This window comes from Helianthus annuus, chromosome 9 (genome assembly GCF_002127325.2).
Source record: "Helianthus annuus cultivar XRQ/B chromosome 9, HanXRQr2.0-SUNRISE, whole genome shotgun sequence".
Lineage (NCBI taxonomy): Eukaryota > Viridiplantae > Streptophyta > Magnoliopsida > Asterales > Asteraceae > Helianthus > Helianthus annuus.
In genome coordinates this window covers 159,964,392-159,977,135 of record NC_035441.2, presented here as the reverse complement: position 1 = coordinate 159,977,135, position 12,744 = coordinate 159,964,392, and the positions used below count along the sequence as shown (strand labels likewise).

The following is a 12,744-nucleotide window of genomic DNA, read 5'->3' as shown; positions in this document are numbered from 1 at the left end:
ATACATGCTTATGGGCGGCATGATTTTATTTTATTTACTTTTTTATATGTTTAAAATTAAGACTTTTACAAGTGGGTTGTTGAGCTGTGGTTTTTTAAAACGACTAAACCTTTTTTTAAAATTTATATGTTTAAAATTAAGACTTTTACAAGTGGGTTGTTTGAGCTGTGGTTTTTTAAAACGACTAAACCTTTATTTACTTTTTTATATGTTTAAAATTAAGACTTTTACAAGTGGGTTGTTTGAGCTGTTGTTTTTTAAAACGACTAAACCTAGTATTATTCACATAAAACGGGTCACTCCATTTTATTAACATTTTCATTTCATCGTTAATGTTTAAAGTAAACTTTCGTTTTCCTTCCTGTGGTTTTATTGTTTTAACGGTTTTACCACAATCTTTTGAAAATAGTCATTTTACTCACTGATGTTTCGGTTTTATCGCTAGTTTGCTCCACGGCCTTAACTCCATCCATGTTGTATGTTAACTAAAAGAGTATTTTGGTAATTTCAAGTATAAAATAAAGGTACTTTGGTAATTTATATTTAAATGTAAAGTATTAATATATATACACACACATAACAAATCCAGTCTCTCCTACACCACCTGACACCACCATCCACCACCTGACACCGCCCACCACCACCCGACATCACCATCACCATTTACCACCTACCACCACCAGCCGACCACAACCACCACAATTTAAACCGCCCACCTCACCTAAAAAATGAACCCCTTCGAAACACCAAATTCGAACCCCCTACCACCAACGACCACCAGCAACCACCAAATATCGTCATCATCCACCGCCACCTGCAAATTGCAACCACCCGCCATCATCACCACTCACCCCTTTCGCCGCAGATCTGAGTTTTAGACCTCCCGTATTCCCCTATCCGCTGGTCTTAACCTTACACAGATTTGGGGGTTCCCTGGCCGCTGGTCTTAACCCTACACAGATACGGGTCAAAACGGTTTGGTTCTAAACTATTCGAGTTGAAACGATAGCATCAAAACGGTTCGGTTCCAAAGGTACGCGTAAACGGTTCGGGTGGAAACGGTACGCGTCAAAACGATTCCAGTTGAAACGGTACAGGTCGAAATGGTTCGGGTGGAAACGGTACGGATCAAAACTGTTCGCATCAAAATGGTATGGGTCGAAAGCGTTCTGATTGAAACGATGCGGGTCGAAGCGATCGAAAATTCCAATGAATTTACTTTAATTCCTTTACCTATAGGAAAGATTTTGAATTCCTTTAGTTAAAAGAATTTCATGCCCAATTCCAATTTTAATTCCCTTATCAACCAAACACATGAAGATTGGAATTGAGATTCCAATTCTAGTGAATTCTGTGAACCTAACATCTTAAAAGATGAAATTCAGATTTCAATTCCCTTAAATTCCATTGAATTCATACGAACCAAACGCATCCTAAGTTGTTCGTTTCAACATAAAAAGGACTTGGAATCTAACAAAAATATAAGAAACGAAAAGTACATTCTAATTTCATCCATATTTCATTCAATTATGTGAAATGAACACACCTATATTCCAGATCAAATTTCAATTTCTTTGCAAATTTCAATTCTACTACATTACGAAACGAACACTACCTAAGTTGTATTTTGAACCTATAATAAATTAAATATACGGATAAATAAAAAGATAAAAAAAGTCTTTAGTTGAACTGAAAAAAGCAAATGAGGTTAACCATTTAAACGATAACGACAAGATTTGTAATAGAGCAAATTACTATTTTGGCCCCTGTGGTTTAGCCAGTTTAACCATTTTAGCCTAAAAGGAATTTTTTGACATATTAGACTCGAAGCTTGCATTTTATAACGGTTTTGGCTCCTAACACTAACTTTGTTACTTTTTTGTAGTTAAGTGTAAGCGTAATTGGGTCATTATATACCTTAGGGGCTGTTTTTTTAATTAAAAAGTTTGTTGGGATTGAACCCTATCAGAGGAACAGATAATGAGAGCCAAAACCGGTTCACAACAGTGGATTCATCATAAGCAGCTGTTTACATTAGACTTTCCCCTTGAAAGTGGTTATAACATCTGATGGCCCTCATCCACTGTTTATATACTACAACTGCTGCCCATTAAATATTGCTTATGTACAACAACTGCTGAAGACAAAGTGCTGCTCCTTAATCTACTGACCTAAGTCAAGTGCTGCTAAAGACCAAAGCCCTGCTTGGAATGAAGCAGTGGAATAAAGAAACAGTTGTTTACTTTGTCTATTGTAATAGTATCAGTGTTTAGCTAAGCAGTAGTTATATGTATCAGTGGTTACAGATTGTTAGGTTGTTAGATGTCACTTTCATGGTGACATCAGCTGAGATGCTTCAGTGGTTTGATTTGCCTATAAATGGAACAGTGCCCTGTACTGTTACATTTGATTGATGGAGTGAGTTCTTTTCCTCTAATCCAATCCTTTCATCTTGTGCAATCAACCATGGAGCATTAGGCTGAGGAGGAGTTTAGTTTGTAAGCATGCTTTGTAACCTTTTGATTTGATCTGTAATCATTCGACTTAATGTGAAGCATGTGTTTATCAAAACAATTTTCCTTTTGACTGTGTTTACAAAGTTTGTTTTCATTTCCGCTGCATTTAATCTCAATTCATATCTATTGATTTGTTCAAATTACACAAACAAACACAATCATGAGAGCCTCAGATCCTAACAAAGTTCTTTCAATATTTAAGAGATTATTAATGCAATTACTCAATTTTTTTTTGTTATTTCTTTATTTTCACGATTATTATTTAACAAAATATGTTTCAAATATACAAACAAATATATATTTTCTTTAACTGTTTGTTTTTTTATAGACGTCGGTTTTAAAACTATTCGTTTTTTAACATTTTTGTAAATCCATCTTTCGGTTCTGAAATTGTTTTTTTTAAACTATTTGTTTTTTCTAATTGATCTTTTTCAAGTTTTTTTAAACATTTCATTTTATATCATTCTTTTTAAAATCGTTTGTTTTTTAAACTTTTTTAAATAATTCGCTTTTCTAAGTCGTTCATTTTAAAATTTTTAAAAAACGATATGTATTGAAAACAAAAGAAATGGAAGATTTGAAAAAAGATGAACTATTTTAATAAAAAGTTTGCAAAAGATTGTTCGTTTTTCAAACTTTTTTTAGAATGGTTTATCTTTTTTCAAATCTTCCATTTTTTTGACCCGTTCGTTTGTTCAAAATTTATTATTTTTTAATCTTTTATTTATTAAATTTGTGCGCTTTTTATAACCTTACACTTGTTAACTTATTTTTTTAAGATATCGTTTTTTTTTTTGTAAAAAACGCTTTTTGACGTTCTTTTTCCCTAACGACTATAAGTAAATTGAATACAAATTTTATAAAACTAGGATTTATTACCCGCCACAATGCGGCGGTGAGCTATTCATATGTGTCATACCAAATAAACCCATACATTTGTTACACCAATGTTCCATAGTTACATCGTCTAACCTATACATCCAAGATGTACAAAACAAAGCTATACCCTTTTCTGCAACCTTCTTTATCAGCGTAAAAACACTTATGTATCATTTTCTTTCTCATGTGATATCTGATTAAGCAGAGTCTTTGATATTCTCTCATCTCAATCTCTATAAACCCGAAGGCTGAAACTGATCACTCTTTGCACAACTGATACCCGTATAAAAGTTTGTCTTTTTACCCGTTACGCGACTGACCCGTTTGCCTCATATCGGTCTATTATCCATTCAACCATAAATGTAAAACTACCTGCTACAATTAAAAAAAACGTATAGAAAATGTAACCAAGATGACAAACTTCGTAAATGTTTTGAATTTAACGGGTCAAACGGGTCTAGTTAAAAACAATTGAAACTATCTATATCAAAATTAAAGGGAATCCTGAACCAACCTATCCATTTAGCAAACTGTTTAAAAAATGTCTCAAGCGTTGACCTTGAGACCATGAACATGACCATGGGCATTTCCATTTTTTATGAGAATGATCAGCAATGACACTCCCATTTGGCAATAATTTAAAACATCCAATAAAGAAAAACACCTACGCAGATGTCTATAGATAAATGTAACTCATAGAAGCCCATATTTCATATGTGCATTCTGATCTAATATAGATTAATACTCCCACTAAATAGCCATTCTATTTATCAAGCTACTCTTCGGTAAGTACAGCATCTATTTTGTTGACAACTAAAAAATGGAAATATAAAACAAAACAGTTTAATGATCAAGTACAGATGATCTTGCAAGAACATAAACATTTTTGTGGTAAATTTTCCAAATAAACCCTTTAGAGAAGATGACAATGATATTCATATGCTAAAATTTCATAGACATATATACTTGTCTTTAAAATGTTATAACGAATGGAAATCACAAGACAAAAACCGAAAAATAAAGTCATCACATGCCTAATTATTAATAAGCGTTAAATTTACTTCACCACTAAAAAAAAGATGTACCTGATGCTTGCCACATTGTTCACAGGTAGAGCACGGAACATAAGTAAACCAAGTCATAATTTGCGTCACCAGTTTCATCATAGACCATAGCCCCCAACGGGTCCGCACCTCATCCTCTGACTGCAAATATCAGTTTCATCAGCAAAGACACATCTGGCTTACATTGAATTACAACCCAAGTAAGTTTCGCCAAGTCATTATGTATTTACATCATACGTAATGTAATATTCAAATAACATAATTCAATATCATATTTAGAGGAGTTAAGTGAAAGGGTTTCTTATGGTTCAGGGAGTTTCATTGATTTCAAATTAGAGCGCAATGAATGAAACTGGTTGACCATAGCCCATCATATTTACCTATACAAAAGGTAATCGATTAAGTAGCATCCATTCATCAATCACACGTATATATTCAGATTAATAGCAATAAACTAAAGATGAAACAAAACCAATAGATACTTAAACATCGCATTGGACACAATCGGAATCGCAATCAAGCGTAAAACAGAGGGAAACATAGGGCAAAGAAACATGTATAAGCGCTTATATAACCGTGGTCACCGGAGACCCACGACATAGAACAGACGCCGGAGACGGCTTGATCACGTCGTTCGTCGTAACCGCCATAGGTCTCCGGCAACGGCTTCCTACATCCCTTAATCGCAACTCAAGTGTCAACATCAACATCAACATCAACATCAACATCACAGATCATACAAAAAGGGTAAGGCTTACATAAAGATCAACCACCATCATTAAGCCAACATAATCAAGGCAACAATACCCACAACCGGCGGCGAAACAAAAGCCACCGCCATGAATGAAGCAAGCAAAACCACCAGAAAACCAAAACCTCTAATAAAAAAACATACCTGAGAAAGACACGAAGAAACAGGGGTATGGCCTTTTCTTAGGGTTTAACATAAACCTTGACAACTTCTTTGCTCACCGTATTTCGAGAGGTTTGATTTTAGGGTTTAAAAGTTTAAGGACTGCTTTCGTCGGCGGTGGTTGGTACTGATCTTCAAACGGGATGAGATGAGTGGCAGTGGTTTTGGACTGAAAGGGAGAGAAGGTATGTAACAAATACCTGGATGTACACCTTTGAAACACTCCCAAAGCACAGGTTACAACCAACATATGCACAAAGTACTTGCTTTTTTATATAGGTTTTAATGAACGATTTCAAAAACGGTTGTAAAACAAACGATTTTAAAAAGAACGGTATAATATGAACTGTTTAAAAAAACTTTAAAAGGGGCGATTTAAAAAAGACAAGGGATTTAAAAAGGAACATTTTTTTATAAACGATAGATGGTTTTTTAAAAAAATAAAAAACATAAATGATTATAAAACGACGTTTATAAACAACAAATGGTTAAGGAAAACATACATATTTATTTATGTATTTAAAACGTATTTTGTTAAAAATAATCGTGAAGTTAACGAAATAATAAAAAAAAAAACTTGAGTAATTGTAATAATAATCTCTTAAATATTAAAAGAACTTTGTAATTATAAAAAAAAACAACTCATAAGGTATATAATTATCTAATTACCCTTACACTTAATTGTAAAAAAAGTAACAAAATTAGTGTTAAGGTCAAAATCATTAAAGGGTTAATATGGCTAAATCATGATATGACAGAGTTAAATGCATGGTTGGTCTCTGTGGTTTGCAAATATTGCAGACTTGGTTCTAGTGGTTTACTAATTACAGAGTTGGTCCCAAGGGTTACAAATTTTGTACTCGGGTGATCTTTATCACTAACCCATGTTAATTTTCTCAGTTAAATGTATGCGAAATGACTAGATTGCCCCTGAACAATAAAAAAATAAAAAATAAAGATAACTCACCCTCATCTTCTTCCTCCACTCTCTTTAAAACCCACCACCACCTTTAACCCACCACCACCACCTTCAATCCACCACCTCCACCTCCACCTCCACCGTCACCTTCAACCCACCACCACCTCCACAGTCACCTTCAACCCACCCCACCCCACCCCTATCTAATGACCAACCATAAACCCTATCTAATGCAACCATCAATGAAATAAAACCCAAAATCAATTAATCAGATCGACCCATCATATAAAGGTTCTTCTTCAACATCACTTCATTCAATTGGGACCCCTTTGCAAATGAATTTGGCTGGAAAACGAATCTGGCACACGCTCTGTTTCGAGAATTAGGTCAAATGAATCTGCCGGAAAACGAATCACACTAGCCGCCCTCCGGTACTGATTAGTGGAATATTTTTGGAAACTGGATGACGATGGGGGTATTTATAGGATGAATGGGAAACTGGGTGTAGGCGGTAAGAGTGGAGAGGTTGGTGTAGGGGTAACTGGAGATAGGAGGTGGATTGTGTAACTGTTTGTGTGCAGATGAAAGAATTAGGTCAAATGAATCTGGCACACGCTCTATTGCAGGGTTAAGGTGGCGGTGGAGGTGGTGATGGGTTGAAGGTAGAAGTGGTGATGGGTTGAAGGTAGAAGTGGTGATGGTGGGTTTAGAGAGAAAGAGATTGTGAGAGGAGGAAGAAGAAGAAGATGAGGGGTGGGCCCATCTTTTTTTAATTGTTAAGGGCAATATGGTCATTTAACACGTACCTAACTGAGATATTTAACATATGTTAGTGATAAGGATCACCCGAGTGCAAAATTTACAACCACTGAGACCAACTCTGTAATTAGTAAACCACTGGTAGCAAGTCTGGAATATTTGCAACCCACAGGACCAACCATTCATTTAACTCTAATATGATAATAAGGTTTTAACTTTGATTTTGACCCGACCCATCGCCAATCCGAGCCGACCCATAGCGAGCATAGGAAAAACCGCAAGACTTCAAAACATAATTTGCAACCGCGTAGGTGGTTGAGAAATAACGTGGGCCGGAACACCACAAAACCCCACCGTACCGGAAAACCGCCACCATTAACCACTCATATCAATGGCAGCAGCAGCTTCCTCCACATCTCTACCGTTTCACCGGCTCACACACCTCTCAATCACCCACCACAAACCACTTCCACATCCTTATTCTCTCCATCTCCTCTTCCGCCCACTGCTTCCTTACCGTTCCGGTTCTGCTGCCGCAATCAACTGCCGTATCTCCGGCGGTGGTGAGGATTTTTTACCCACTAACTCATTCTACCGTGAATTTTCAGTTATTGCAAACATGTTGAAGCAGATTGAACCTATGGACACTTCTGTGATATCAAAAGGCGTTTCTGATCCTGTTAAAGACTCAATGAAACGTATGATTTCTGCGATGTTAGGTTTGCTACCGTCTGATCAATTATCTGTCAAGATTAGCGTTTCTAAACGTCCTCTTGTTCGATTACTTGCTTCTTCGTTAATCACAGGGTAACATTTTGTTCATCAAATTGTCTATTTCTTTCCTCAATAAGCTATTTATTTTGTGGAATAACAAATTTTCAAATATTTTTTTTGTATTTACCAGGTATTCGAATTTGAATTCTAAATTTGATTAAATTCGTAATTGAAACTCGAATTCGAATTCACCAAAAATACTGTTCTATTGTGAATAAAGTCAGATATGGAACTATAAAATCTATGAACTAAAACTCTAAAAGCCGAAATATAAAATTGAATATGGATAATGGACTTATGTATTTCATCTGGATTTTGGCCTAAAATTAGAAGCTTTTTCCATTTGTGTGTGTATATATATATCATATATGTATATAAAAATAAAAATATATATAATTTAAATTCGAATTTCAAATCGGCTCGTATTGAAAATCGTATCGTATTCGGTGCGAATCGAATTCAAATTTATAAAAACAAATTTCAAACCTTGATACTAGAATTCGAATCAAGTCGAATTTCGAATTTTTCGAATGCGATTCAATTACTTAACACTCCTGGTGTGTTGTTTAGGTACACGTTGTGGAACGCTGAGTACAGAGTTACGTTGATGAGGAACTTTGAAACATCTTCGAAGCGGTTGAATCCAGGCAATTGTAATTGTAATAATGATGTTACCAAGGATCAGAGTGAGGAGGATAATGTTGAGATGGAGTATTGTTATGAAGAATTAGAGAGATTGAACCTTGAAAGTTGTTTCGGTGATTTGTCTCCTGATGCTAGGAATTACATTCAGGAATTGGAATCAGAGCTAGCTACAGCCAAGAAGGTGAGACGCCTGCAAATTTATCTTTCAGTTTTCATGATTTTGTAGTATAATATAGGTTATATTAAGGTGAAATAAGTTCTGGTTTTTAGTGAACAATGTTTGTCGTTAAGATGTATCGCTGTTTATAAAATAGCGCCCGCTATTTATTGCCATTCGCTATGTAGCATATAGGTACCTTATCGCTATTCACCATTAACAACTATGATCTACCCAAAATTAGGGTTGCTTCAACTCGAGCTTGGGTTTGGGCTCAAAGCTAGACGAGCCGGTTTGAATCGACTCGAAAACCCTTAACAAGCTGAAGTTTTTTGCAAATTTTGTATTTCCTGCACATATCGATAGAAATAACAAAAATTAATATATATTCGCATATGGAAGATATAACAACAAAAGAAAGGCCAATGGCTTTTGATATACATCAGGTTCGGTTACTGAAATGGGTTAACTGGGTCACATTTTTACCCGCATCCGAATCCGAAGACCCGCCATGATCCGACCCATCTGCAGCAAATTAGAGCCTTGTTTTTATTTCCAATTTATGCAACTTAATTCCCATGTTTCCTTCTTTTTATTTTCCTGCATTTTAGTTCAAAGTTTGTGGTAGTGGTCAAAGTCAGTTTGCATGTTTTTAGGTATTGGGCCAGTTTCTTTTTTTTTTCTTTTTTTTATTTTTTTTATTTTCTATGTGTACGAGGCTACGAGCAAATGGCAAGATGCAAAGGGGTGGTTTTTGTTTTGTGAAAATATCTATGTTAATTTTACTCATTGGATTATGAGTTTGAGTTAATATTATTCCTTGCTAGTTCAAACTTGGCATGTTTGAATGATGTTCTTGGAGCCTAGATTAGAGTCAAGTGGTGTATCTGTATCTTGATTCTCATTTAGTTTTGCCCTAATCGTTTTCTTGTGTGGTGATTCTGTATCACAAGAGACCGTTAGATCTATCCGTTTTATTTAGAGTTTTAATTTCCTAGCCGTTACCGAACCGTTTGCTACCGCTTTTTTTACATATAAAAGTTGGGTTTCTTAAGTGGCTCTACTTTAATTTGACTTTATGGCTGTAAATCTGTGATGGAGCTTGATGCAAAGATTTTTCTGATTGTGTGTTATACCTTTCTTTCAGGATCTGCACACTCAGAAGCAGGAAATTATGCAAATCAGATACGCAAAAGAAAGTAACAATGATATATTGAAGTACTTGCGATCCTTGGATTCAGACATGGTACTAATCAATGTAACTTGCATATATAAATAGTACAAGGGTTAAAGTGGTTCTCACTTCTCACCGTATTGGTTCTGAAATGAACGACCCTCTATGTGTATGTGTGTTAGTTTCCAAAGCCGGTAACTCATTTGTATATTTGGTTTCAACAGTTAGATGAGCTATCAAGACCATCATCTTCACAAGTAAAAGGAATTCTACAACAACTTGTTCATTGTGCATCAAGAAGAGTATTTAAGGAAGACATCACCACCTCTGGTTTAATGGGAAATTCAGAAGTAGTCCAAGAAAGCTTCTGTGAAACACGGGATCATCTTGCGAAACTGCTTTTCTGGTTAGTATAACATCTAGTAGGAGCATGTTTCTTTGTTACATGTGTGTCAATGGTCTATATTTAGGTAGTTAACAACACAATCTTCTACAGGTGTATGCTTTTAGGTCATCAGTTAAGAGGCTTGGAGAACAGATTGTATCTAAGATGTGCAGTTGGCTTCATATGATCATCCATTGCGACATAGACTGTGTGTGCTTATACTTAGTTATGAATTATGATACCTAAAATCAATGTTTTCCTCTCATATTCATTTATATATAGATGTACAAAAAGAATCTCTAATTCTCTGCCAAACAAAATTTCAAGAAAAACAATATACAACAAAAAAGAATGAATCAAATTACAAACAACCAAAATACAAAGCCTCTTCCACCCCCACCACCATCATCACCATCATCACAATAGTTGTTTAGAGTGTTTAGAAAGATCATAAGGAGCCCATAGCTCATCAACCGGACACGGGTCACCCGCGTCTAGTCTCACCCACGGTTTCCCCTTCCCGCTCCAATGCAACAAACTAATCGGACCCGGATGCAACAACCTACAACTATGAACCCTATTGTTCCCACCAAGCCCATGCTGGTTCCACCTATGATCGATGGCCGCCACATCACCGCCAAACACCAACAAAAACGGCGGAAGCGAACCCAATTCGTATATCCTCTCCTCCTTTTGAATCTTCATCCATTTCTCAATCCTCCCTCTGTAATCCTCCTTCCTCCACTTCACCAAATCCATCACCATCACCCCTGTATTGAAATAACAAGGCTTCTTCCCTTCAAACACACTCGACAAACTCGAATCATACCAAAACCTATCGGTAAAATACTTGGTAAAATTCGCATGACAGTAAACCGGAGCCCCAATCGCTGTTGACCCAGTTAACGAAACCGACCAAAGCTTCTGTATATCATCAACCATGATAACATCCGAATCCAGATAAATCACTCGGGTCACACTCGGATCAAGTATATCACCCAAGTATGTTCTGGCATAATTCAACGGATCCTCAAGTGCTTCTCGAATCGAATACGAGATCAGATCTTTCACAAGACTGTCATCGAAACTATAAACCGTAAAACCCAAATATGGAAATATGGTTTTGATGATCCGGGTCAAGTCTTCGGGTCTGGGCGATTTGGAAGCCGATGCAATGAAATGGAAGTAAAGATTTTCCGGACATGAAGTGTGTTTTAGAATCGAATGAACAGCAGCTACAGATCCTCTCAAATAGTTGAAATCAAGAGTCATTGCCACGTGGATGATAGATGCAGTGGTGGTTGTACATTGAGCACCGTTGAAGTACTCCGGTGCTTCGTTGTATTGTACGTTGGTAGTTGCAGTCCCATAAAGTTGGATTGTTGAAGGTGTTGTTTTAGGGATTGAACGAATCGCATTTGTTGGTACAAGAAACAGAGGAACAATAGTAATAATAATATTAATAATCAGCATAAAAGCAACACCAAGAGATTTAAACCGAAGCATTTCATAAGGTGTTGTATAAGGGATTGAAAATGTTGTTGAGGAAGATGAAGAGGGTTTTGGGTATTTATGTTGATGTGAGGAAAACGCGTTTTGTTTGGGACGCGGAAGGGGTGGAATGGAAGGGTGGGGAAAGTGGAGGGGGGTGATTGGAAAATAGGTTTGAATTGAAAAATCAAAGTTGGAAGGTTCGAGGAGAATGACAATACATGATGTTTTATTGTATCATTGATTTCCATGTTACCACGTGCCTGGTTCTGTTCTCTTGCATTATTTGATATTCCGTCATTCAAATTAAGACATGTTAATATAAGTATGGGGGTTTAATGTAGCAATTGGTTGTTTCTTTTAGGCTGCATCTGGGTGGATGTAATTTGGTGTATGTCTAACATTTGTTAGCATCTGTATATATATAATTGCTTTGTTGGCCTTTAAAAAAAAAGACATGTTAATATAAAATATGCGAATTATTTTCTATTATCATAATATGTTATTAAAATTTATAACACAGGCTGTCTTTTTATTTGTGAGAGTTTTGTTAGCATCATTGCAAATAACAACTCTTTTAGATAACCGCTACATTTATTTATTAGATAAATAAATATAGTGGTTATCTATTATTTGTGAGAGTTTTGTTAGCATCAAAAGCACCACTAGATGTCAATCATGTCGGGTTGGTGAGTTACGGGCTGAAGGGTTAAATTGTTTAACCCAAACACAATACATTTGTGTGTCAAAAATATTAACCCTAACCGGCACAGAATTAAATTTGAGTAAACCCGAACACGATCAATTTAACCATTTTATCTAAATGTGTCAAACGGGTTAGTAATCAATTTGTAATTGTGTTGAATCTTGTTGGCGGGTGGTATAAAATAGGTTAAACATGTCAAAAACAGGCTCGACACAAATTGGTTAGATATCTGATCCGTATAAGTTATAACAAGAGTTTTATTATAATAAAATTACTATTAGAGACCATAAAAGATGAAAAACTATGCGTATGATTATGAAGTAGAACAGAAATTGATTTTGTTTTCTTGAGACTTGACTATT

General features: G+C 35.7%; 2 protein-coding genes and 1 long non-coding RNA gene across 3 annotated transcripts; 1 reads left to right on the top strand and 2 right to left on the bottom strand.

Annotated features, from left to right (window-relative positions):
• Nucleotides 1–3,387: 3,387 nt before the first annotated feature.
• Nucleotides 3,388–5,749, bottom strand: LOC110879255. The gene is made up of 3 exons (XR_002558569.2): nt 5,355–5,749; nt 4,481–4,600; nt 3,388–3,767 (listed from the first exon to the last, which is right to left on the bottom strand). It is a non-coding gene; the product is annotated as an uncharacterized LOC110879255 (long non-coding RNA).
• Nucleotides 5,750–6,491: 742 nt separating this feature from the next.
• LOC110879254 lies at nt 6,492–11,005 on the top strand. The gene is made up of 5 exons (XM_022127682.2): nt 6,492–7,857; nt 8,395–8,650; nt 9,774–9,872; nt 10,025–10,206; nt 10,297–11,005. The coding sequence occupies exons 1-5, from the start codon at nt 7,442–7,444 to the stop codon at nt 10,370–10,372; spliced, it is 1,029 nt and encodes a 342-aa protein (XP_021983374.1). The 5' UTR covers nt 6,492–7,441; the 3' UTR covers nt 10,373–11,005.
• LOC110879253 (probable galacturonosyltransferase-like 10) lies at nt 10,422–11,739 on the bottom strand. The gene has a single exon (XM_022127681.2). It carries the CDS (start codon nt 11,689–11,691, stop codon nt 10,603–10,605), a length of 1,089 nt encoding a protein of 362 aa, XP_021983373.1. The 5' UTR covers nt 11,692–11,739; the 3' UTR covers nt 10,422–10,602.
• Nucleotides 11,740–12,744: the final 1,005 nt, after the last annotated feature.